The sequence below is a fragment of the Zosterops lateralis genome (genome assembly GCF_965231275.1).
Source record: "Zosterops lateralis genome assembly, chromosome: 36".
Taxonomy (NCBI): Eukaryota; Metazoa; Chordata; class Aves; order Passeriformes; family Zosteropidae; genus Zosterops; species Zosterops lateralis.
The window spans coordinates 1,116,347-1,142,177 of NC_139796.1; the positions used below are offsets into that span (position 1 = coordinate 1,116,347).

Sequence of the window (25,831 nt, forward strand, 5' to 3'; positions counted from 1 at the left end):
TTTCCCCTTTCCTGAAGGAATTCTCCCTTTTCTGAAGGAATTTTCCCCATTTTTGGCAGGAATTGTCCCTTTTCCTGAAGGAATTTCCCCATTTTTGGCAGGAATTGTCCCTTTTCCTGAAGGAATTTCCCCATTTTTGGCAGGAATTGTCCCGTTTTTGGCAGGAATTTTCCCTTTCCTGAAGGAATTTTTCCCATTTTTGGCAGGAATTTCCTCATTTTTGGCAGAATTTTCCCATTTTTGGCAGGAATTTTCCCTTTTTTGGCAGGAATTTCCCTATTTTGGCATTGATTTCCTCATTTTTTTTAGGAATTCTCCCTTTCCTGAAGGATTTTTCTCCATTTTTGGCAGGAATTTCCTCATTTTTGGCATTAATTTCCCTATTTTTGGCATTAATTTCCTCATTTTTTCAGGAATTCTCCCTTTCCTGAAGGAATTTTCCCTATTTTGGCAGGAATTTCCCTATTTTTGGCATTAATTCCCTCATTTTTTCAGGAATTCTCCCTTTCCTGAAGGAATTTTCCCTATTTTTGGCAGGAATTTCCCCTCCCACCCCAACCTGACCCTCCCCAAACCCCCAAAAACCCAAAATTCCCCCAAATTCCTGAATTTCCCCCCAACTCCAACCCCCCCAACACCAGAATTGAAATAAAAACCCCCCAAAAAACCCCCAAAAATTGTGAATTTGGTGTTTTTTAAGCACAAAAGAGCCGAACTGAGCTTGAGGTGAGTCCTTTAAAATCCACAAAACTCGGGTTTCTCACAAGGGACACAAATGGCACCAAAAGGGAAAAAACACAGGGAAAAACCAGGGAAAAAACAGCAGGAAAAATTCAGGAAAAAGGGACCCAAAGCCCAGGAAAAGCTGGAAAAAAACTCAGAAATATCAGGAGACAAAGCCCAGCCTCGTCCCACCCGGAAAATCTTCTTTTCTGGGGGAAATTTCCACTAAATTCACCTGGAAATTAAAGAATAAAACACTAAATGGGATCAAGGGGTGGTTTGGGAGGGAAAAAAATCCCAAAAATTGGAGAGAATTTGTTCAATTTTGGAGAATTTTTTGGGAATTCTCTAAAAAAAATTTGAGGGTTTTTTTGGGAATTGTCTAAAAAATTCAATGAAATTCCTTTTTTTTAATGGGAATTTTTACCCCCCAAAAATTCAATGAAATTCCTTTTTTTTTTTTTTTTTTTTTTTTTTTTTTTTTTTCTGGGAATTCTTCCCAAAAAAATCCACTAAAATTCCAATTTTTTCCCAGAAATTAAAAAAAAAAAAAAAAACAATAAAATTCCATTTTTTTTCCCACAGATTCACCAAAAAAACCCCAACAAAATTCCTTCTTATTTCCTGGGACTTCCCAAGGGAAAAAAATTCACTAAAATTCCTATTTTTTCCCAGAAATTCCCACAAAACCCCAATAAAATTCCATTTTTTTTTTTTCTCGGAAATTCCGAAGAATAAAAGTCCAACTAAATTCCCCCCAAAAATCCAACAAAATTCCTTCTTTTTCCCTGGGAATTACCAGAAAAAAATCCCAATAAAATTCCATTTTTTTCCCCAGAAATCAAAAAAACCACCTCAACAAAATCCCATTTTTTTCCCAGGAATCCCCAAAAAAACCCCAAAAAATTCCATTTTTTCCCCAGAAACCCCCCCCAAAAATTCAACAAAATTCCCTCTTTTTTCCTGGCACTTCCAAAACCAAAAAATCCCAATAAAATTCCAATTTTTTTCCCCAGAAATCCCCCCAAAAATCTGACAAAATTCCTTTTTTCTCCCAGAAATTCCCAAGAAAAAAACCCAACAAAATTCCTTATTTTTCCTGAGAATTCCCAGAAAAAAATTCTATTTTTTTTCCCAGAAATCCCAAAAAAACCCCAAAAAAATCCATTTTTTCCTCAGAAATCCCCAGTAAACCCCACCAAAATTCCCTCTTTTTTCCTGGCACTTCCAAAACCAAAAAAATCCCAATAAAATTCCAATTTTTTCCCAGAAATTCCAAAAACCCCCAACAAAATCTCATTTTTTTCCCAGAAATCCCCAAAAATATCCAATAAAATTCCATTTTTTCCTGAGAATTCCCAGAAAAAAGTCCAATAAAATCCCATTTTTCCCAGAATTCCCAAAAAAACCCAACAAAATTTCTTCTTTTTCCTGGGACTTCCCAAAGGAAAAATTCCCAAAGAATTCCCACATTTTTTCCTGGGAATTCCCAGGGAAAAAAACCCAAAAAATTCCCCAAAAAAATCCAACAAAATTCCCTCTTTTTTCCTGGCACTTCCCAAACCAAAAAAATCCCAATAAAATTCCAGTTTTTCCCCAGAAATTCCAAAAAAAAACCCCAACAAAATCTCTTTTTTTTCCCCAGAAATCCCCAAAAATATCCAATAAAATTCCATTTTTTTCCCAGGAATTACCAAAAAAATCCATTTTTTCCTCAGAAATCCCCAATAAACCCCACCAAAATTCCCTCTTTTTTCCTGGCACTTCCAAAACCAAAAAAAATCCCAATAAAATTCCAATTTTTTCCCAAAAATCCCCATTTTTTTCCTGGGCTTTGGGGGGAACATCCACGGCCACGGATCCGACACATCCCGGGGGGGTTTTTTGGGTCCTTTTTCCAGGAATTTCCTGGAATTTTCCAGGAATTTTCCAGGAATTTCACTCCTGGCACATCCCAGAGTTTTCCTCTTCCTCCTCCCTGGGAAATTCCTCCGGGAAATTTTCAGAATTTGGGGAATTTTGGGAATTTTTGGGGGAATTTTCCCCCTCTGGATTTGTCCCTGTTCCCTTTTCCTGCCCCGGAATTTCCTCAACTTTTGGGTTTTCCTCAGGAATTTTGGGCTTTTCCTCAACATCTTCAGGAATTTTGGGGTTTTCCTCAAAATTTTGGGGATTTTCCTTGGAATTTTGTGGATTTTCTTCAGAATTTTGTGGATTTTCCTCAGAATTTTGTGGGTTTTCCTTGGAATTTTGGGAGTTTTCTTCAGAATTTTGTGGATTTTCTTCAGAATTTTGTGAATTTTTGTCAGAATTTTGTGGATTTTCTTCAGAATTTTGTGGATTTTCCTCAGGATTTTGTGAATTTTCTTCAGAATTTTGTGGGTTTTCCTTGGAATTTTGGGAGTTTTCTTCAAGATTTTGGGGATTTTCTTCAGGATTTTGGGGGTTTTCCTCAGGATTTTCCAGATTTTCTTCAGGATTTTCTGGATTTTCCTCCCCTGCTCCTTCCCCCTCCTCGGGATCGTCTGTGAAGGGATTTTCCCCCTGGAAAAAAGGGGAAAAATATAAATTTCCTCCTAAAAAATCCCCTCAAAAAACCCAAAAAATCCCAAAAAAATCCCCCAAAACCCCAAAAAAACCCCCCAAAACCCCAAAAAAAACCCCAACCCCCCCTGAAAATCCAAAAAAAAAAAAACCCCAAAAAACCCTTTGGAGGTTCCTTTGGGATTTTCCAAGGAATTCTCCCCTAAATCCCCAAAAAAAAGGGAATTTTGGGGCAGGAATTCAGGAATTCCCAGAGTTGGGATCAATGAAAAATCTGGGATTGGGGTTTGAGGTCGTTTCCCCACCAAATTATCCCAAAATTTTGGGATTTTGGGGGGATTTTTTTGGCAGGAATTCCTAAAAATCCCCAAAAATCCCAACTCCAGCATCAACTCCAAAGAGGACAAAGAAATTCCAAAAACTTTCCCCCAAAATATTCCCAAAAAACCCCAAACTACAAAATATTCCCCAACCCCCCCAAAATACTCCCAAAACCCCCCAAAAGCCTAAAATATTCTCAAAAATCCCCCAAAATTCCAAAATATTCCCCAAAAAACCCAAAAAGCCCCCAAAATATGCCCCAAACCCCCCAAACATTCCCAAAAAAACCCCAAAACTCCAAAATATTCCCAAAAAAACCCCCAAAACCACCCCAAAATATTCCCCAAAAAATCCCCAAAATATTCCTAAAAAACCTCCCAAACCTCAAAATATTCCCCAAAAAAACCCAAACCCCAAAATATTTTTTTAAAAAAACAAAACCCCAAAATATCCCCAGAAAAATCCTAAAATATTCCAAAAAAACCCCCAAAATATTCCCCCAAAAACCCCAAAATCTTAAAAAAAACCCCAAACCCCCAAAATATTCCCAAAAAAACCCCAAAATAATCCCAAAAACCTCCCAAGCCCTCAAAATATTCCCAAAAAACCACCCAAATATCCCCAAAAAACCCCAAAATATTCCCCAAAAACCCCAAAACATCCCCCAAAAAAAACCCTAAATCCTGAAATATTCCCAAAATATTCATTTTTTCCCCAGGTTTCTGTGGAATTCCCACCCTGAGGAACCTGTGGAGCTTTTTGCTGATCAGTTTGTTGTTGAGGATAAAACCCCAAAAAAATCCCAAATATTCCCCAAAAAAACCCCAAAATATCCCCCAAAAAACCCAAAAAAACCCAAAATATTCATTTTTTCCCCAGGTTTCTGTGGAATTCCCACCCTGAGGAATCTGTGGAGCTTTTTGCTGATCAGTTTGTTGTTGAGGATAAAACCCCCCAAAAAAATCCCAAAAAACCCCCAAATATTCCCCAAAAAGCCCCAAAACATCCCCAAAAAAACCCCAAAATATCCCCAAAAAACCCCAAAATATTCATTTTTTCCCCAGGTTTCTGTGGAACTCCCACCCTGAGGAATCTGTGGAGCTTTTTGCTGATCAGTTTGTTGTTGAGGATAAAACCCCCAAAAAAAATCCCAAAATAACCCCCAAATATTCCCTAAAAAAATCCAAAATAATCCCAAAAAAACCCCCAAACCCCAAAATATCCCAAAAATAACCCAAAATATCCCCCCAAAACCCCAAAAAATCCCAAAATATTCCCAAAATATTCATTTTTTTCCCCAGGGCTGTGTGGAACTCCCACCCTGAGGAATCTGTGGAGCTTTTTGCTGATCAGTTTGTTGTTGAGGATGCTCCGGGCCACCACCAGCGAGGATCTCTTGGATTGTTCCAGCATCACCTGGAAAAGGGGGAAATACAGAGGTTGGGGAAATGATTCCAGAGAATTCCCAAAATATTCCATGGGAAAAGGGGCTGGGGGGAGAAATTCCAAAAAATTCCACTGGAAAAAGGGGTTGGGGGCAGAAATTAAAAAAATAAAAAAATCCCAAGAAATTCCCTTTGGGAATCTCCAGGATTTGGCTGGATCCCATTGGGAATTCACAGATTTTGGGGCTCTCCCTGAGGAAATTCTGGGATTTTGGGCCTCTCCCATTGGGAATTCCCAGATTTTAAGGCTCTCCCTGAGGAAATTCTGGGATTTTGGGGCTCTCTCATTGAGAATTCTGGGATTTTGGGGCTCTCCCTGAGGAAATTCCCAGATTTTAGGGCTCCCCTGTCAGGAATCCCGGGATTTGGGGTCTCCCCTGTTGGGAATTGGGGAATTTGGGATCTCCCCTTTAGGAATCCCAGGATTTGGGGTCTCCCCCTTTGGGAATCCCTGGATTTGGGGTCTCCCCCTTTGGGAATTGGGGGATTTGGGGTCTCCCCCTTTGGGAATCCCGGGATTTGGGGTCTCCCCCTTTGGGAACTGGGGGATTTGGGGTCCCCCCATGAGGAACATTGTGATTTGGGGTCTCCCCCTTTGGGAACTGGGGGATTTGGGGTCCCCCCATGAGGAACATTGTGATTTGGGGTCTCCCCCATCAGGAATCCCCAGGATTTGGGGTCCCCCCATGAGGAACACTGTGATTTGGGGTCTCACCCTTTGGGAACTGGGGGATTTGGGGTCTCCCCCTTTGGGAATCCCAGGATTTGGGGTCTCCCCCTTTGGGAAGGTTGGGATTTGGGGTCTCCTCTTTGGGAATTGGGGAATTTGGGGTCTCCCCCATCGGGAATCCCGGGATTTGGGGTCTCCCCCTTTGGGAATTGGGGAACTGGGGGATTTGGGCTCTCCCCCATGGGGAAGGTTGTGATTTGGGGTCTCACCCTTTGGGAACTGGGGGATTTGGGGTCTCCCCTTTGGGAATCCCGGGCTGTGGGATCTCCCCCTTTGGGAATCCCGGGATTTGGGGTCTCCCCCTTTGGGAATGGGGAACTGGGGGATTTGGGCTCTCCCCCATGGGGAAGGTTGTGATTTGGGGTCTCACCCTTTGGGAACTGGGGGATTTGGGGTCTCCCCTTTGGGAATCCCGGGATTTGGGGTCTCACCCTGCGGTTGTGGTTGTGGTCGGGGGATTTGAGGTGTTTGTGGATGGAGCCGAAGTGCATCGGGATCAGCAGGTCACAGGCCGAGCAGTGAGCGGCCTCCACCTTCCGCAGGAAGTGCTCCAGGCCCACCTCTGGAATATGGGAAATAGGGGAAATTATGGGATTGGGAATGAGACAGACCCCCAGGGTCACCTCCACCTTCCGCAGGAAGTGCTCCAGGCCCACCTCTGGAATATGGGAAATAGGGGAAATATGGGAAATTATGGGATTGGGAATGGGATATGGGAACAGGACAGACCCCCAGAGCGGCCTCCACCTTCCGCAGGAAGTGCTCCAGGCCCACCTCTGAAACAGGGAAATATGGGATTGGGATATGGGATATGGGATTGGGACCAACCCCCAGAGCGGCCTCCACCTTCCGCAGGAAGTGCTCCAGACCCACCTCTGGAACGGGGGAATATGGGATATGGAATCGGGATATGGGAACGGGACAGACCCCCAGGGCAGCCTCCACCTTCTGCAGGAAGTGCTCCAGACCCACCTCTGAAATATGGGAAATATGGGATACAATGGGAAATTATGGCATTGGGATATGGGATAGACCCCCAGGGTGCCAGGCCCACCTCTGGAACAAGAAATGGGATTGGGATATGGGATCAGAATATTGGATCAGGGATTTGAAACAGGATTGGGATCAATCTCCAGGGCACCAGGCCCACCTCTGCAATGGGAATGGGATCAGGGACTGGGATTGGGATCAAGAATGGGATCAGGGTACCCTGTGTGAGGTCCTGGGATCAGGGAACAGGAATGGGATTAGGGATCAGGATTAGGGGATCAGGGATCAGGATTAGGGGATCAGGGATGGGATGAGGGTACCCTGTGTGAGGTCCTGGGATCAGGAATGGGATCAGGATCAGGATTAAGGGATCAGGAATGGGATCAGGGTACCCTGTGTGAGGTCCTGGGGTCGGGATCAGGAATGGGATCAGGATTAGGGGATCAGGAATGGGATCAGGATTAGGGGATCAGGAATGGGATCAGGGATCAGGGATGGGATCAGGATTAGGGGATCAGGGATGGGATCAGGGATCAGGATTAGGGGATCAGGGATGGGGATCAGGGTACCCTGTGTGAGGTCCTGGGGTCGGGATCAGGGATGGGATCAGGATTAGGGGATCAGGGATCAGGATTAGGGGATCAGGAATGGGATGGGGTTACCCTGTGTGAGGTCCTGCTCCCTCTGGATCTGCTGGATGACGCCGTTGATGTCGCGGATCCCGCGGCGCCGCTCCTCCGTCTTCCGGGTCTTGTTGGCCACGTACTCCTGTGGGGTCCACGGGGTGAGCATCCAAAATACCCCCAAAATCCCCCCAAAACCCCCAAATCCCTCCTGTGGGGATCCTGGGGTGAGCACCCCAAAATACCCCCAAAAAACCCCCCAAAATCCCCCATAAATCCTGTGGAGATCCCTGGGGTGAATATCCCAAAAATCCCCCAAAATTCCCAAATCCCTCCTGTGGAGATCCCTGGGGTGAGCACCCCAAAATCCCCCAAAATCCCCCCAAAAACCCCAAATCCCTCCTGTGGGGATCCACAGGGTGAGCACCGCAAAATACCCCAAAATCCCCCATAAATCCTGTGGGGATCCTGGGGTGAGCACCCCAAAATTCCCCAAAATCCTCCCAAAATTCCCAAATCCCTCCTGGGGGGATCCCTGGGGTAAACATCCCAAAATCTCCAAAGATGCCCCAAAATCCCCATAAATCCTGTGGGGAATTCCCTGGGATGAGCATCCCAAAAATTGGGAAGGGGAAGGGGAAGGGGAAGGGGAAGGGGAAGGGGAAGGGGAAGGGGAAGGGGAAGGGGAAGGGGAAGGAAAGGAAAGGGAAGGAAAGGAAAGGAAAGGAAAGGAAAGGAAAGGAAAGGAAAGGAAAGGAAAGGAAAGGAAAGGAAAGGAAAGGAAAGGAAAGGAAAGGAAAGGAAAGGAAAGGAAAGGAAAGGAAAGGAAAGGAAAGGAAAGGAAAGGAAAGGAAAGGAAAGGGAAAAGGAAAGGAAAGGGAAAAGGAAAGGAAAGGAAAAGGAAAAGGAAAAGGAAAAGGATAAAAGCCCAGGAATTGTGTGACCTGCAGGAACTGGGCTGTCTGCGGGGGCAGTTTGGTGCCCATGAACTGGAAATGGGAAATGGGAAATGGGAAATGAGGAAAAGGAAAAGGATAAAAGCCCAGGAATTGTGTGACCTGCAGGAACTGGGCTGTCTGCGGGGGCAGTTTGGTGCCCACAAACTGGAAATGCTCCCGGTGGAATTTGCTCTCCAGGTGCTGCTGGATCTCGTCCTCAAAGAACGTCCGGAACTTGCACAGGGAGCACACAAACTGGATCCTGGAAATGGGAAATAAAATGGGAATTAAAATGGGAACACACAAATTGGATCCTGGAAAAATGAGAATTAAAATGGGAATTACGGCAGGAAAAATGGGATTAAAATGGGAATTACAATGGGAATTGCACAGGGAACACACAAACTGGATCCTGGAACACAGGGGAAAATGGGATTAAAATGGGAATTACAGCAGGGAAAATGGGGATTAAAATGGGAATTACAATGGGAATTACAATGGGAACACACAAACTGGATCCTGGAAAACACAGGGAATTAAAATGGAAATTAAAATGGGAATTCTAGGAGGGAAATGGAACTAAAAAGAGAAAAAAAAAATCCCTAAAAAAGGTAAAAATCCATAAAAAACAGGAAATAGTCTCTAAAAAATGGAAATAATGCCTAAAAAATGGAGCAAATCCCTTAAAAAGAGGAAAAATCCCTAAAAATAGGAAATATTCCCTGAAAAAAAGGAAAAAAAACCTAAAAATGGGGAAAAATCCCTAAAAGAGGAACATCCCTAAAAAAGGAGAAAGAAATTCTAAAAATCGGGAAAAGTCCCTGAAAAAGGGAGGGGGAAATCCCTAAAAATAGGAAAATTCTCTAAAAAATAGGAAATACTCCCTAAAAAAGTCGGAAAAAAAAGTAAAAAAAGGGAAAAAGCCCTAAAAATGGGAAAAAAAAAACAAAAGCAAAAAATAGCTAAAAAAGGGGGGAAATTCCTAAAAATGGAAAAAAAAATCCCTAAAAATGGAAAAAAAAATCCCTAAAATTGGTGGAAAATTCCCTAAAAATGGGGAAAAAATCCTTAAAATGGGGGAAAAATCCCAAAAAATGCGCAGAAAATTCCGTAAAAAATGGGAAAAAATTCCTAAAAAATGGGAAAATTCCCCCAAAGCGCAAAAAATTCCTAAGAATGGGGAAAAAAATCTTTAAAAATGGGAAAGAAAATCCCCAAAGTGAGGGAAAAAATCCTTAAAATATGTGGGAAAAATTACTAAAAATAAGGAAAAATAATCTCTAAAAATGACAAAAAAATCCCTAAAAATGGGGGGAAAAAATCCCTAAAAAAAGAGGAAAATCCTTTAAAATGGGAAAAAATCGCTAAAAATGGGGGGAAATTCCTAAATATGGGGAAAAAATCCTATTATTGGGAAAATCCTTAAAAAAGGAGAATTATTCCCAAAAATTCCTTCCATTTAAAGACTGACCTCTCGACCATCCGGTCCCGGTGCCGTTTCTTCTGCCGGTCCTGGGATTTCCTCCCTCCCTGGAGCTTCTGCCTCAGCTGGGAATTCTCCTCTGGGAGGCTCAGGGGGCCTGGAAAAACGGGAAAAACGGGAATTCTGGGGGGGCAGGGAAATATCCAGGGAATTCAGCAAAAAATCCAGGAAAAAATCCAGGGAATTCAGCAAAAAATCCAGGAAATACAGAAAAAAAATGTAGGAAATTCAGGAAAAAATCCTGCCCCAAATCCAGGAAATCCAGGAAATTCTGCGCCAAATCTGCCCCAAATCCAGGAAAATCCTGCCCCAAATCTGCAAAAAATCCTGCCCCAAATAACCCCCAAATCCTTCCCCAAATCTGCCCCAAATCCTGGAAAATCCTGCCCCAAATCAGCCCCCAAATCCGCCCCAAATCCCCCCCAAATCTGCCCCAAATCTGCTCCAAATCCCCCCCAAATAAACCCCAAATCTGCTCCAAATCAGCCCCAAAACTGCCCCAAATCTGCCCCAAATCCCCCCCAAATAAACCCCAAATCTGCTCCAAATCAGCCCCAAAACTGCCCCAAATCTGCCCCAAATCCCCCCCAAATAAACCCCAAATCTGCTCCAAATCAGCCCCAAAACTGCCCCAAAACTGCCCCAAATCCGCCCCAAATCCTGGAAAATCCTGGAAAATCCTGCCCCAAATCAGCCCCCAAATCCCCCCTAAATCTGCCCCAAATCTGCCCCAAATCCTCCCCCAAATCCGCCCCAAATCCTGGAAAATCCTGGAAAATCCTGCCCCAAATCAGCCCCCAAATCCCCCCCAAATAAACCCCAAATCTGCCCCAAATCCTCCCCCAAATCCGCCCCAAATCCTGGAAAATCCTGGAAAATCCTGCCCCAAATCAGCCCCCAAATCCCCCCTAAATCTGCCCCAAATCTGCCCCAAATCCCCCCCAAATAAACCCCAAATCTGCTCCAAATCCTCCCCCAAATCTGCCCCAAATCCTGCCCCAAATCCGCCCCAAATCCTGGAAAATCCTGCCCCAAATCCCCCCCAAATCTGCCCCAAATCCAGGGAAATTCTGCCCCAAATCTGCCCCAAATTCACCCCAAATCAGCCCCAAATCCAGGGAAATCCAGACCCAAATCCTGCCCCAAATCCGCCCCAAATCTGCCCCAAATCCTGCCCCAAATCTGCAAAAAATCCTGCCCCAAATCTGCCCCAAATCCTTCCCCAAATCTGTCCCAAATCTGCCCCAAATCCAGGAAATTCTGCTCCAAATCTGCCCCAAATCCGCCCCAAATCCCCCCCCAAATCTGCCTCAAATCTGCCCCAAATCCCCCCCAAACCAGCCCCAAATCTGCCCCAAATCGAGGAAATTCTGCCCCAAATTCGCCCCAAATCCCCCCCAAAATCTGCCCCAAATCTGCCCCAAATCCAGGAAATTCTGCCCCAAATCCAGCCCCAAATCTGCCCCAAATAAACCCCAAATCCTGCCCCAAATCTGCCCCAAATCCTCCCCAAAATTGGCTTTTCCCAAAGGAAAACTGACCTTGGGAAAGGGATTCAGCCCCAAAAATCAGGAATTTGGGAAAAATTCCCAGGATTTTTCTTCCTTGATCCCAAAATTCCTGAATTTTTCAGGATTTTCCCTGAAATTCCCAGGATTTTCCTTCCCCAAATCCCTCAAATTTCCTGGATTTTCCTTCCCTGATCCCAAATTCCTGAATTTTCCAGGATTTTCCCTGAAATTCTCAGGATTCTCCTTCCCCAAATTCCTCAAATTCCCTGGATTTTCCTTCCTTGATCCCCAAATTCCTGAATTTTCCAGATTTTTCCCTGAATTTCCCAGGATTTCCCCTTTCTGAGCCCCTGGAAAATCCCTGGAATTTCCCCTTTGGGAATTCCCAACTCACCTTTCTCAGAATCTCTTCCCTCTTCATCCTCCCCTTCCTGAAAAAAACCAAAAAATTTGGGAATTTTAACCCCCCTGGAATCAAATTCCAGGAATTTTCCCCCTCTGGAATTACCAGGAATCCCAAATTTTGGGTTTTTTCCCAATGAAATCTCTCAGGAGAAGCCAAAATTCCCTGGAATTCCCAAATTTCCTCAAAAAATTCCATTTCTGGCCCCAAATCCTTCTGGAATGGCCCCAAAATTCCAAATTTTTCCTCCCTCCAATCCCAAAATTCCAGGATTTTCCTTCTCCCACCCCATTTCCTTCAGAAATTCCCCAAAATTCCTCCAGAAATTCCCAAAATTCCGGGATTTCCCCTCACTCACCCCTCGGGATTCCTCCTTTTCTCCGGATTCTCCTTCTGTGCCTTCCTCTGGAATGAAAAAAAAAAACCAAAAAAAATGGGAATTTGGGATAAATTTGGGATAAATTTGGGATAAATTTGGTTTTCCCCCTCCTCACTGTTGTTGGAGCCAGAATTTCAGATATTTGGGATAAATTTGGGATAATTTGGGATAATTTTGAGCTCCTCCTTGACCATTGTTGAAGTTGGAGTTAATTTGGAGATAATTTGGGATAATTCGGGGATAAATCAGGGATCAATTAGGGATAAATTTGGGATAAATTAGGGATAAATGTGGGATCAATCAGGAATAAATCGATGATAAATTCAAGATAAATGTGGGATAATTTAGGGAAAAATGTGGGATAAATTTGGGATAAATCAGGGAAAAATCAGGGATAAATTCGAGATAAATGTGGGATAAATCAGGGAAAAATGTGGGATAAATTTGGGATAAACGTGGGATCTATCAGGGATAAATTTGAGATAAATGTGGGATAAAACAGGGATAAATCAGGGATAATTTTGGCTCTCCCCTGACCGTTGTTGGAGCTGGAATTTGGGGAATTTCGGATCAATGTGGGATCAATCAGGGATAAATTTGGGATAATTTTGGCTCCCCCCTTCACCATTGTCAGAGCTGGAGTTGTCGGATCCGTCGGTTTTTGGGGAATTTGGGATCAATGTGGGATCAATCAGGGATCAACCAGTGACCAATCAGTGACCAATCAGTGATCAATCCCCTCACCATTGCCAGAGCTGGAGTTGTCAGACCCGTCAGTCTTTGGGGAATTTGGGATCAATGTGGGATCAATCAGGGATCAATCAGGGACCAGTCAGGGATCAATCAGGGATCAATCAGGGACCAGTCAGGGATCAATCAGGGATCAATCAGGGACCAATCAGTGACCAATCAGGGATCAATCAGGGACCAGTCAGGGATCAATCAGGGATCAATCAGGGACCAGTCAGGGATCAATCAGGGATCAATCAGGGATCAATATCCCCTCACCGTTGTCGGAGCTGGAGTTGTCAGAGCCGTCAGTTTTTGGGGAATGTGGGATCAATGTGGGATGAATGAGGAATCAATGAGGGATCAATGAGGGATCAATGAGGGATCAATCAGTGATCAATCAGTGATCAATCCCCTGACCGTTGTCGGAGCTGGAGTTGTCTGACCCGTCAGTTTTTGGGGAATTTGGGATCAATGTGGGATCAATCAGGGATCAATCAGGGACCAATCAGTGATCAATCAGGGATCAATCAGGGACCAGTCAGGGATCAATCAGGGATCAATCAGGGACCAATCAGTGATCAATCAGGGATCAATATCCCCTCACCGTTGTCGGAGCTGGAGTTGTCAGAGCCGTCAGTTTTTGGGGAATGTGGGATCAATGTGGGATGAATGAGGAATCAATGAGGGATCAATGAGGGATCAATAATGGATCAATCAGTGATCAATCCCCTCACCATTCTCGGAGCTGGAGTTGTCGGACCCGTCAGTTTTTGGGGAATTTGGGATCAATGTGGGATAATTTTGGGCTCAGTCAGGGCTCAATCAGTGACCAATCAGGAATCAATCATGGATCAATCAGTGACCAATCAGTGATCAATACCCCCTCACCGTTGTCGGAGCTGGAGTTGTCGGAGCCGTCAGTCTTTGGGGAATTTGGGATCAATGTGGGATAATTTTGGGCTCAATCAGGGATCAACAAGGGCTCAATCATGGACCGATCAGTGACCAATCAGTGATCAATGAGTGATCAATACCCCCTCACCGTTGTCGGAGCTGGAGTTGTCGGACCCATCAGTTTTTGGGGAATTTGGGATCAATGTGGGATCAATCAGTGACCAATCAGGGCTCAATCAGTGACCAATCAGGAATCAATCATGGATCAATCAGTGATCAATGAGTGATCAATACCCCCTCACCGTTGTCGGAGCTGGAGTTGTCGGAGCCGTCGGTTTTGGGTGTTTTGTCCTCGGTTCCCCCCGGGGCCTTTCGGCGCTTCCCAAACGAGTCCCGGCGGAGCCGCTTCCGCTGCGGCTGCGGGAAAGAACAGGGTGAGTAACGGGGGAAAAATGGGGAAAATGGGGAAAAAATTGAGGGGAAATTGGGGAAAAATGGGGGGAAAATATAGGAAAAGTGGGGGGAAAATTGGGGGGAAATTGGGAGATAAATGGGGAGAAAATTGGGGAAAATTGGGGGAAATTGGGGGGAAATTGGGGAAAACTGGAGGAAAAATGGGGGAAAAATTGGGGGAAATTGGGGAGAAAATGGGGGGAAAATGTGGGAAAACTGGAGGAAAAATGGGGGAAAAATTGGGGGAAATTGGGGAGAAAATGGGGGAAAATGTGGGGAAAGTGAAAGAAAAATGGGGGGAAATGGAGGAAAACTGGAGGGAAATTGGGGGAAAAATGGGGGAGGAATTGGGGAAAAATGGAAGAAAAATTAGGGGGAAATTGGGGAAAAATGGGGAGAGATTGGGGAAAAAAAATAGGGGAAATATAGGAAAATCGGGGGAAATTGGGGGAAGATCATGAAAAAAATGGGGAAAATTGGGAGGAAAATGGGGGAGAAAAATGGGGGGGAAATTGAGGTAACTTAGGGAAAAATTGGGGGAAGAATTGGGGGAAAATTAGGGAGAAAATATTAGGGGAAAATGGGGAAAAATTAGGAAAGTTGGGAGGAATTAGGGAAAAAAATTAAGAAAAAAAAAGGAAAAAATTGAGAGAAAAAATCAGGAAAAAAAGGAAAAAATTGGTGAAAATATCAGGAAAAAAGGGAAAAATTGGGGAAAAATCAGGAAAAAAGGAGAAAAAATTGGGGAAAAATCAGGAAAAAAGGGAAAAATAAGGAAAAAATAAGGGAAAAAAAAGGAAAAAAAACCATTGGGGAAAATTAAGAAAAAAATAGGAAAGAAATGGGGAAAAAATCAGGAAAAATGGGAAAATTTGGGGGAAAAATGGAAATGGGTGAAAAGAAAAAAGGGGAAAAAATGCAAAAATGAAAAGGAAAAAATTGGGGAAAATAGGAAAAAAAAGAAATTGGGGAAAAAAATGAAAAAAAAGAAAGAAATAAATTTGGGGAAAAAAACAGGAAAAAAGGGAAAAATTGGGGGAAAAATAAGGAAAAAAATGGGGGAAAATAAGGAAAAAAATGGGAAAAGACTCGGAGAAGGAAGGGGGAAAAAAAATCACGAAAAAATAATAATAAAATAATGAAAAAAAATCACATAAAAATCCCACTCACCCTGAAATCAGCATCCCACGTCCTCCAGCCCCTCCTGATCCTCTTGAGGCCCCGGAAGGCGCCGGGGAAGGCCCGGGGGAAGGCCGGGAAGGGCCCGGCCTCGGGGGGGAGGATGTTGGGGGCGAACAGCGACGGGAGACGCCGGTTCGAGCCCCGGCCCGGGAAACTCCGCTGCTCCCGCGCCCAGCCCCGAAAATCCTCCCGGAACCGCCCGGGGAACTCCCGCGGAAAATCCCCCGAGTCGGGATCCGCATCGCCCGCGAAATCCCCGCCAAAATCGCCGGGATAGTCGCGATAATCGCGATAGTCGCTGTTGGGGTGGTAATCGTTGTGGTGAGGGTAATCGCTGTTGGGATAATCGTGATAATCGCCGGGATAATCGTTGTGATAGTCGCGATAGTCGTTGGGATAATCGCCGGGATAGTCGTTGGGATAATCGCGATAGTCGCTGTTGGGATAGTCGTTGGTGGGGTAGTCGAAAGGAGCCCGGTAAAGGTCGCGGGTGTCGCTGTAAGACTCGTAGGGCTCGTACCTGGAGGGGAAAAAATGGGATTTTTAGTGCGATTTGGGGATTTTTGGGAGGTTCACGAGGGGGTTTGGGGGTTCTGGGAGGTTTTACAGGGGATTTGGGGAGTTTTCCCAGGGAAAAATGGGAATTTCAGGTTGATTTGGGGATTTGGGGGGTTCACGAGGGGATTTGGGAGTTCTGGGAGGTTTTACAGGGGATTTGGGGAGTTTTCCCGGGGGAATTTGGGGATTTTGGGAGGTTCTCGAGGGAATTTGGGGATTTTGGGGAGTTTTCCCAGGAGAATTTGGGGTTTTGGGGAGGTTTTACAGGGGAATAGGGGAGGTTTCACAGGGGGATTTGGGGATTTTGGGAATTTTCCCAGGGGAATTTGGGGATTTCAGGATGATTTGAGAATTTGGGGAGGTTCACGAGGGGATTTGGGGATTTTGGGAGGTTTTACAGGGGAATTTGGGGAGTTTCCCCGGGGAATTTGGGGACTATTCCCAAGGGAAATTTGGGGAGTTTTCCCAGGGGAATTTGGGATTTGGGGAGTTTTCCCAAGGGAAATTTGGGAATTCGGGGAGTTTTCCCAGGGGAATTTGGGATTTGGGGAGTTTTCCAGAGGGGAATTTAGGAATTTCAGGAGTTTTCCCCAGGGGAATTTGGGAGTTTTCCCGGGGGAATTTGGGAATTTCGGAAGGTTTCACAAGGGAATTTGGGGTTTCTGGGAGTTTTCACAGGGAAATTTGGGGAGTTTTCACAGGGAATTTTGGGGGTTTGGGAGGCTTTATAGGGGATTTCAGGAGTTTTCCCAAGGGGATATGGGGATTTGGGGAGTTTTCCCAGGGAAAAATGGGAATTTCAGGTGGATTGGGGATTTTTGGGGGGTTCACGAGGGGGTTTGGGGGTTCGAGGAGGTTTTACAGGGGATTTGGGGAGTTTTTCCAGGGAAATTTGGGGTTTTTGGGAGGTTCACGAGGGGATTTGGGGGTTTTGGGAGGTTTTACAGGGGATTTGGGGAGTTTTTCCAGGGGGATTTGGGGGTTTTGGGAGGTTCCCGAGGGAATTTGGGGATTTTGGGGGATTTCCCAGGGGAATTGGGGAGTTTTCCCAGGGGAATTTGGGGTTTCTGGGAGGTTTCCCAGGGGAATTTTGGGAGGTTTCCCAGGGGAAATTTGGGGATTTTGGGAGGTTCCCGAGGGAATTTGGGGATTTTGGGAGGTTTCACGAGGGGGTCTGGGGGTTCTGGGGGGTTTTACAGGGGAATTTGGGGAGTTTTTCCAGGGAAATTTGGGGATTTTGGGAGGTTTCCCAGGGGAATTTAGGGAGTTTTCCAAGGGGAAATTTGGAGATTTTGGGGAGTTTTCCCAGGAGAATTTGGGAATTTGGGGAGTTTTCCCAAAGGGAAATTTGGGGAGTTTTCCCAGGGAATTTTGGGGATTCTGGGAGTTTTCCCAGGGAAACTTGGGGAGTTTTCCCCAGGGGAATTTGGGATTTTGGGAGTTTTCCCCAGGGGAATTTGGGAGTTTTCCCAGGGGAATTTGGGAGTTTTAGGAGTTTTCCCGAGGGAAAAGGGAGTGAGGAGGGGTTGGGGATTTTTCTGGGGAAAAGGGGAAAGGGAATTCCCACAGAAACGGGTGCCAGGAGTTGGGGAGCAGCTTCTCCGTCCCCTTTTCCATCTCTTCTCCCTGTTTCCCGTCCCCTTTTCCCATCCCCTTTTCCCTACACCTTCTTCACTTACTCCATCCCCTTCTTCTGTCCCTTTTCCATTCCTTTTCCCTCCTTTTCATCCCTTTTTCCCATTTTCCCGCCTGTCAGTGGCTCTGTATCCCCATCCCTGTGTCTCAGGGAGGTTCCTGGCTCCATCCAAACCCTTCCCAGGAATCCAAACCCTTCCCCAGCCCCTTTTTCCGGTTTTCCATCCCCTTTTCCCAACCCTTTTCCACATATTCCATCCCTTCTCCCTCTTTCCCATCCCCTTTTCCCTGTTTCCATCCCCTTTTCCATTCCTTTTCCCTCTTTTCCAGCCCTTTTCCCATCCCCTTTTCCTATTACCCATCCCCTTTCTCCTGTTCCCCATCCCCTTTCCCCATTCCCAATCCCATTATTGGTTATAAATCCCCATTTCTCACCTGTCAGAGCCCCCAAATCCCCTCCCCTGTGTCTCCGGGGTCACTCCCGGGGAACCCAAATCCTTCCCCAGCTCCTTTTCCCATTTCCCATCCCCTCTTCCCTCTTTCCAATCCCCTTTTCCCAATTGTTCATCCCTTTTTTGGGATGAATTCCTATTTTTTTTACCTGTCAGGGGCTCCATATCCCCATCCCTGTGTGTCCAAGGCTGCTCCCAGGGACCCAAACCCTTCCCCAGCCTCTTTCCCCATTCCCCATCCCCATAATTCAATATAAATTCCCCATTTCTCACCTGTCAGAGCCCCCAAACCCCCTCCCCTGCCCCTCGGGGGTCACTCCCGTCTCTCCCCGGCCCTTTCCCCATTCCCAATCTCCATTTTTTGGGATAAATTCCCCATTTCTCACCTGTCAGAGCCCCCAAATCCCCTCCCCTGCCCCTCGGGGGTCACTCCGGTCTCCCCCCGGCCCTTTTTTGGGATAAATTCCCCATTTCTCACCTGTCAGAGCCCCCGTACCCCCTCCCCTGCCCCTCGGGGGTCACTCCCGTCTCTCCCCAGCCCTTTCCCCATTCCCAATGTCCATAATTCAGTACAAATCCCCATTTCTCACCTGTCAGAGCCCCCGAACCCCCTCCCCTGTGTCTCCGGTGTCACTCCGGTCTCCCCCCGGCCCTTTCCCCATTCCCAATCCCCACATTTCAATATAAATTCCCCATTTCTCACCTGTCAGAGCCCCCAAATCCCCTCCCCATCCCCTTTCCCCATTCCCAATCCCCACATTTCGATATAAATTCCCCATTTCTCACCTGTCAGAGCCCCCGAATCCCCTCCCCTGCCCCTCGGGGGTCACTCCGGTCTCCCCCCGGCCCTTTTTTGGGATAAATTCCCCATTTCTCACCTGTCAGAGCCCCCGAATCCCCTCCCCTGCCCCTCGGGGGTCACTCCCGTCTCTCCCCAGCCCTTTCCCCATTCCCAATGTCCATAATTCAGTACAAATCCCCATTTCTCACCTGTCAGAGCCCCCGAACCCCCTCCCCTGTGTCTCCGGTGTCACTCCGGTCTCCCCCCGGCCCTTTCCCCATTCCCCACCCCATTATTCGATATAAATTCCCCATTTCTCACCTGTCAGAGCCCCCGTACCCTCTCCCCTGCCCCTCGGGGGTCACTCCGGTCTCCCCCCAGCCCTTTCCCCATTCCCAATGTCCATTATTCGATATAAATCCCCATTTCTCACCTGTCAGAGCCCCCATATCCCCTCCCCTGTGTGTCTGGTGTCACTCCGGTCTCCCCCCGGCCCTTTCCCCATTCCCCACCCCATTATTCGATATAAATCCCCATTTCTCACCTGTCAGAGCCCCCGAATCCCCTCCCCTGCCCCTCGGGGGTCACTCCGGTCTCCCCCCGGCCCTTCCCGGGCCCGTCGGAGCCGTCGGGGCCCCTCGGGGGGGTCTCGGTGGTCCCGGAGTCGCCCCAGGAGCCGCCGGGGTAGCCCAGGGGCCCCGAGCCCTCCGGGCCGAAGCCGTAGCCGTAACCGTAGCCCTCGTAGCCTGGAAAACAGGGGGAAGACACAGAAAAAATTGGGGGAAAATTGGGGAAAAAAACAGGAAAAAATTGGGGGGAATTGGGGGAAAAATGGGGGGAAATCGGGGGAAAACTGGAAAAAAAACCAGGAAAAATTTGGGAGAAATTGGGGGAAATTGGGGGAAATTGAAGGAAATGGGGGGAAATTGAGAGAAATCAGGGGGAAATTGGGGAAAAAGTAGGAAAAAAACCAGGAAAAAAAATAGGGGGAAATTGGCAGAAAAGTGGGAGGAAATTGGGGGTAAACCGGGAGGAAATCAGGGGGAAATTGGGGGAAAATCATAGAAAAAATATAGGGGAAATTGGGGAAAAATTAGGGGAAAGTAGGAAAAAAAACCAGGAAAAATTGGGAGAAATTGGGGGAAATTGGGGGAAAATTGGGGCAAAAGTAGGAAAAAAACCCAGGAAAAAATGGGAGAAATTGGAGGAAAATTAAGGGAAAACTGGAGGGAAATTGGGGGAAAATCAGGGGAAAAGGGGGAAAATTGGGGGGAAAATTGGGGGAAAATTGGGGGAAAATTGGGGGAAAGGAAAAAAAACAGGAAAAAAAATTGGGAGAAATTGGGGGAAAATTGGAGGGAAGCTGGGGGAAAATTAGGGGAAAAATAGGAAAAAATCTGGGGAAAATTGGGGGAAAATCAAGGAAAAAATCGGAAAAAATTGAGGAAAAATGGGATAAAATGGGAGAAATCGTGGGGAAATGGGGAAAATTGGGGAAATCAGGGGAAAATGGGAAAAAACTGGGGGAAAATGGGAAAAAAATCGGGAAAATTTTGGAGGAAAATGAGAAAAAGTTGGGGGAAAATTGGGGAAAATGGGGAAAAATTTGGAAAAAATGGGGAAAAATAGGAAAAAATTGGGGGAAATCATGGGGAAAATAGGAAAAAATTGGGAGAAAATTGGGGGAAAAGTGGGAAAATGTAGGAAAGAAGGGGGAAAACATTGGGGGAAGAATCAGAAAAATTGGGGGAAATGGGAAAAAACTGGGGGGAAATTGGGGAAAAATTGGGAAAAATTGGGGAAAAATAGGGAAAAAATGGGGGAAAAATAGGGAAAAATGGGGGAAAATTGGGGGGAAATTGGGGGGAAAATGGGAAAGAATTGGGGGAGAAAAATTCAGGGAAAATTGGAAAAAATTTGAGGGAAAACCAGGGGAAAATATTGGGGAAAAGTGAGAAAGAATTGGGGGGGAAATGAGGGCAAAAATTTGGGAAAAACTGGGAAAAAAAGTGGGAAAAACTGGTGGAAAAACCAGAAATTCTGAGCGGTCCCAGTGATTTCCCCAGGATTTGGGATCATTCCCAGTTAATTCCCACAGAATTTGGGATTATTTCCATATTTTCCACAGAATTTGGGCTCATCCCCCAGAATTTGGGATTATTTTGGCCCCAGAATTCGGGATAAATCCCCCAGAATTTGGGATCATTCCCCCAAAATTTGGGGTTATTTTGGTCCCAGAATTTGGAATTTTTCCCAGAAATTTGGATTATTTTGGCCCCAGAACTAGGGATTATTTTGGCCCCAGAATTTGTGATAAATCTCCAGAATTTGGGATTATTTTGGCCCCAGAATTTGGGATTTTTCCCAGAATTTGGGATTATTTTGCCCCCAGCCCCACTTGCCTCTGCTGGTGCCCGAGTTCCAATCTCCGTATCCTAAAACACAGAAAAATCCAAATTAAACTCAAAAAAAACCCCCAAAATCCTCCCCTGGGGGATGAATCAGGTCCCAAAAAGCCCCTCCTGGACACAAATCCCAGAGTTTTGTCCCAAAAGGGGAGGAAATCCCAGCCCGGAGGGTTTGGGGATTGTCTGGGGAAATTTCTAAGGGAAAACTGGGGGGAAAACAGGGAAAAAGTGGGAAAAAAAATGGGAAAAAATGGGGGAAAATTAGGGGGGAAAAAGTGGGGGAAACAGAAAAAAAAATGGGGAAAAAAAGAGGGAATGGGTGGGGAAAAAAAAAAAGGGAAAAATTGGGAAAAAATGGGGGGGAAATGTGGGAAAGAATAAGGAAAAAATGGGGAAAAATAGGAAAAAGGGGAAAAATTGGGAAATAATGGAGAAAAATGAGGAAAGAATTAGGAGAGAATGGGAAAAAAGGGGGGAAATGGGATAGAAAATGGGGAAATGGAGGAGAAATGGGAATAAATTGGGGAAGAATGGGAAAAATGGGGAAAAGGTGGGAAAATGGGAAAGAATGGGGAAAAATGCAGGAAAAATGAGGGAAAAAGGGAAAAAATTGGGAAAGAATGGAGAAAAATTGGGAAAAAATTGGGAAAGTGGGAAAAAAGGGGGAAAATTGGGGAAGAAAGGGGGAAAATAAGGAAATAAGTTAGGAAAAAATGGGGGAAATGTGGGAAAATGGAAAAAAATGGGAAAATTAGGAAAAAATTGGAAAAGGATGGAGAAAAATGAGGAAAAAATTGGGGAAAAAAGGGGAAAAATGGGAAAAATGGGAAAATGTGAGGGGGAATGGGAGAAATGGGAAAGAACAGGGGAAAATGGGGAGAAATGGGAAAATTGGGAAAGAATGGGAAAAATGAGGAAAAAATGGGAAAATGGGAAAGAATGGGGAAAAAATGCTGGAAAAATGGGGAAAAAGGGAAAAAATGGGAAAAATGGAGAAAAATGAGGAAAAAATAGGAAAGTGGGAAAAATGGGGGGAAAAGGGAAAAAAGTTGGGAAAAAATGGGGGGAAATGTGAGGGGAAATGGGGGAAATGGAAAAGAAGTGGGAAAATGGGGAGAAAGTGGGGAAAAAGTGGGGAAAGGGGAAAAAAGAGGGGACAAAGTTGGGAAAATGTGGGAAAAATTGGGAATGGGGAAGATGGGAAAGAAGTGGGGGAATAAAAAGGAAAAAATGGGAAAGAATGGAGAAAAAATAGGAAAAATTGGGAAAGAAAGAGGGAAAAATGGGGAGAAAAAAAGGAGACTGGGGAAAAATGGGAAAAACGGGGGAAAGTGGGGAAAAAATGGGAAAATGGGAGGAAAAAGTGGAATTTTTGTCCCATTCCGGCTGCCCAGGCTGGATATTCCTGGCCGCCCTCATTCCCAGAGAGGAATTCGGTCCCTAATTAGCGGCTCCTCATTAGCGAGTCATTAATTGGGCCCTTCTTTGGCCTCCGGGGGGAAATTTCCCGGGAATTTATAGGAATTTATGGGAAAAATGGGATTGAAAAGGCTCGGGAGGAGCGATGGGAACGGAGAGAGGGGTTGGGATGGGGAAAAATCCCCATTTTGGGGGGAATTTGGGGAATTTTGGTGCTCAAAGGGAGCTGGATTGGGATAAATCCCCATTTTGGGGTGAAATTCTGAGGATTTGGGGAATTCTCGGTTCTCAAAAGGAACTGGATTGGGATAAATCCCCTTTTTTGGGGTGAAATTCCCGGGATTTGGGGCAGTCCCTGGACTCAAAAAGGGATTGGGATAAGTGAACAGAGCTGGATTGGGATAAATCCCCAATTTTGGGGTGAAATTCCTGGGATTTGGGGCTGTCCCGGTGCCCAAAGAGGGATTGGGAGACCCAAAGGGAGCTGGACTGGGATAAATCCCCATTTCGGGATGAAATTCCCAAGAATTAGAGGACTTCTAGGTGCTCAAAAAGGGATCAGGAGAAGAGAACCGAGCTGGATTGGGATAAATCCCGATTTTGGGGTGAAATTCCCGGGATTTGGGGCTGGATCGGAGGGACCGGGCTGAGCCTCCCGCCCTTCCCGGGGCCCTCAGGGACACCCCCGGTCCCCTCAGGGAGGGCTCCAGTTCCTCAGGGACATCCCCGGTCCCGGTGTCACCCCGGTCCTTCATGGACACCCCTGATCCCTCAGGAACATCCCCGGTCCCTCCCGGTTCCCTCAGGGCCCCTCATGGACACCTCTGGTCCCTCACGGTGACCCCCGATCCCCTCAGACACCCCCGGCCCCCTCAGGGAGAGCCCCAGTTCCTCACGGACATCTCCGTGAGCCGACGTCCCCCCGGTCCTTCATGGACACCCCCGGCCCCCTCAGGAATATCCCCGGTCCCTCCCGGTCCCTCCGGGCCCCTCCCAGTCACCCCTGGTCCTGGTGTCCCCCCAATGTCCCGGTGACCCCCTGGTCCTTCATGGACATCCCCGGCCCCTCCTGGTCCCCTCAGGGCCCCTCCAATCCCGGTATCCCCTCGGCCCCCTCATGAAACCCCCCGGTCGTTTATGGACACCCCCGGTTCCCTCAGGGCCCCCCCGATCCCTGTGTCACCGTGATCCCTCCCAGTGACCCCCCCGGTCCCTCAGAGCCCCCCCGATCCCTGTGTCACCGTGATCCCTCCCAGTGACTCCCCCGGTCCCTCAGAGCCTCCCCCGGTCCCCTCAGGAACCCCCCTGGTCCTTCATGGACACCCCCGGTCCCCTCGGGGCTCCTCCAGTCCCGGTGTCCCTCCGGTTCCTCAGGAACATCCCCGATCCCCCCCATTCCCTCCCGGACATCTCCGTGTCCCGGTGTTCCCCCAATGTCCCAGTGATCTCCTGGTTCCCTCACGAACCCCTCCGGTCCCTCAGAGCCCCCCCCGGTCCTTCATGGCCACCCCCGGTCCCTCCCGATCGCCGCCGGCCCCTCCCGGACACCTCCAGCCCCGGTGTCCCCCCGTTCCCTCAGAGACATCCCGGTGTCTCCAATCTCTCCCGGTCCCCTCCTTTCCCTCAGGGACCTCTCGGTGTGGCGGTGTCCCCGCGGTGGGTCCCTGAGGGCTCCCCGCCGTTCCCGCCCCTCCCGTTCCCCTCTCCCGCCCCTCCCGCTCTCTGTGTCCCCGCCGGCTCTGTTTGCCCTCCCGGCCCCGCCGCTCCCGCTCCCGGTTCCCGTTGTCCCCCTGGTCCCCCCGGCGTTCCCGCTGTCCCCCCGGTCGCTCCCGGTTCCCGTTGTCCCCCCGGCGGGTCCCGGTGCCGCCCCCTCCCCTCACCGTAGCTCATGATGGCGGCGCCTCCTCCCCTTTCCCGGGCGGTAACGGCGCCGTGCTGGCCCCGCCCCCCAGCGCTGATTGGCCGCGCCCCTCCGCCTCCCCCGTGCCGATTGGTCCGCGCGGTTCGCGTCTCCCATTGGCTGGCGGGTGCTGTCGGTCATCGCATTCCCCGCGCTGCGATTGGTTGAGGGGGTTGTCTGCGGGATGAGGGGGTGTGGCTTATGCCGGTCTGCTCTCCTATTGGTCAGCTGCTCCTGATGAGGACCTATCGCGTGACGGGCGCGCCCTTGGCCACGCCCCCTCGCAGCAGCGCCGGCTGCCATTGGCTGTGAACGCTGAGGCCACACCCCGCGCGCGTCACGTGTTTGTCACGTGCTATGTGGGTCACGTGTTTGTCACGTGGGAAACCTGGGGCAGCGCGGGGGGGCACCCCAGGGCCCCTCCCCCACCCCCCCCAATCCTCGGGATCCCAAATCCCAAAATCCCAAATCCCAAAACCCCAAATCCTGATCCCTGTCCTCAAATCCCAAAATCTCAAAACCCCAAATCCCAAATCCCCATTCCTGACCCCAAATCCCTGTACCTAAATGTCCCCAGATCCCAAATCTTGATCCCTGTTCTCAAATCCCCATCCCAATGTCCCCCCATCCCCATCCCTGTCCCAAAATCCCAGATCATAAATCCCAAAATCCCCATCCCTGACCCCAAATCCCACATCCTGATCCCTGTCCTCAAATCCCTGTCCCCAGATCCCAGATCCCCATTCCAATGTCTCCAAATCTCAAATCCCAAATCCCCAAATCCCAGAACTCAAATCTCCAAATCCCAAATCCCTGTCCCCATCCCTGACCTGAAATTACAAATCTCAAATCCTGATCCCTGTCCTCAAATCCTAAATCCCTGACCCAAATCCCCAAATTCCCAAATCCCCATCCCTGACCCCAAATCCCCATCCCACTGTCCCCAAATCCCCAAATCCTCATCCCTGTCCCCAAATCCCAGAACTCAAACCCCACCCTGACCCCTCCTGTCCCTTCAATCCTCCCTGGAAGCCCCAAACCCCCCTGGTCGCCCCTAAATTCCCCTGGGTTTCTCCAAATCCCCCTGGATTTTCCCCAATTTCCCTGGAGTCCCCCAGATCCCTCTGGATTTCTCCAAAATTCCCCCAAATCCCCCTGGGTTTTCCCCTAAATCCCTCTCGATTCCCCCCAAATTCCCCTGAATTTCCCCCAGATTTGCCTGGATTTCCCCAAATTCTTCCAAATTCCCCCCAAATCCCACCAGATTTCCCCAAATCCCTCTGGATTTCCCCAAATCTCCCTGGATTTCTCCAGATCTTCCTGGATT

The 25,831-nt window shown here is 47.5% G+C and overlaps 1 protein-coding gene across 1 annotated transcript; it reads right to left on the reverse strand.

The window, feature by feature from the left end:
- Positions 1-2,505: 2,505 nt before the first annotated feature.
- Positions 2,506-24,520, reverse strand: AKAP8L (A-kinase anchoring protein 8 like). The gene is made up of 13 exons (XM_083881990.1): positions 24,485-24,520; positions 21,180-21,212; positions 19,322-19,523; positions 15,340-15,871; positions 14,019-14,133; positions 12,070-12,116; positions 11,703-11,739; positions 9,786-9,894; positions 8,435-8,576; positions 7,416-7,521; positions 6,195-6,325; positions 4,909-5,004; positions 2,506-3,267 (listed from the first exon to the last, which is right to left on the reverse strand). Exons 1-13 carry the CDS (start codon positions 24,492-24,494, stop codon positions 2,662-2,664), a joined length of 2,166 nt encoding a protein of 721 aa, XP_083738116.1. The 5' UTR covers positions 24,495-24,520; the 3' UTR covers positions 2,506-2,661.
- Between the last annotated feature and the right edge of the window lie 1,311 nt (positions 24,521-25,831).

Excerpts from the sequence above, each read along its gene's own strand:
- AKAP8L (XM_083881990.1), bottom strand. Across the intron at positions 15,872-19,321 it reads GGATTCGGGGGCTCTGACAG|GTACGAGCCCTACGAGTCTT; the intron begins GTGAGAAATGGG and ends TTTCCCCTCCAG. Across the intron at positions 6,326-7,415 it reads GGAGCAGGACCTCACACAGG|AGGTGGGCCTGGAGCACTTC; the intron begins GTAACCCCATCC and ends CCCATATTCCAG.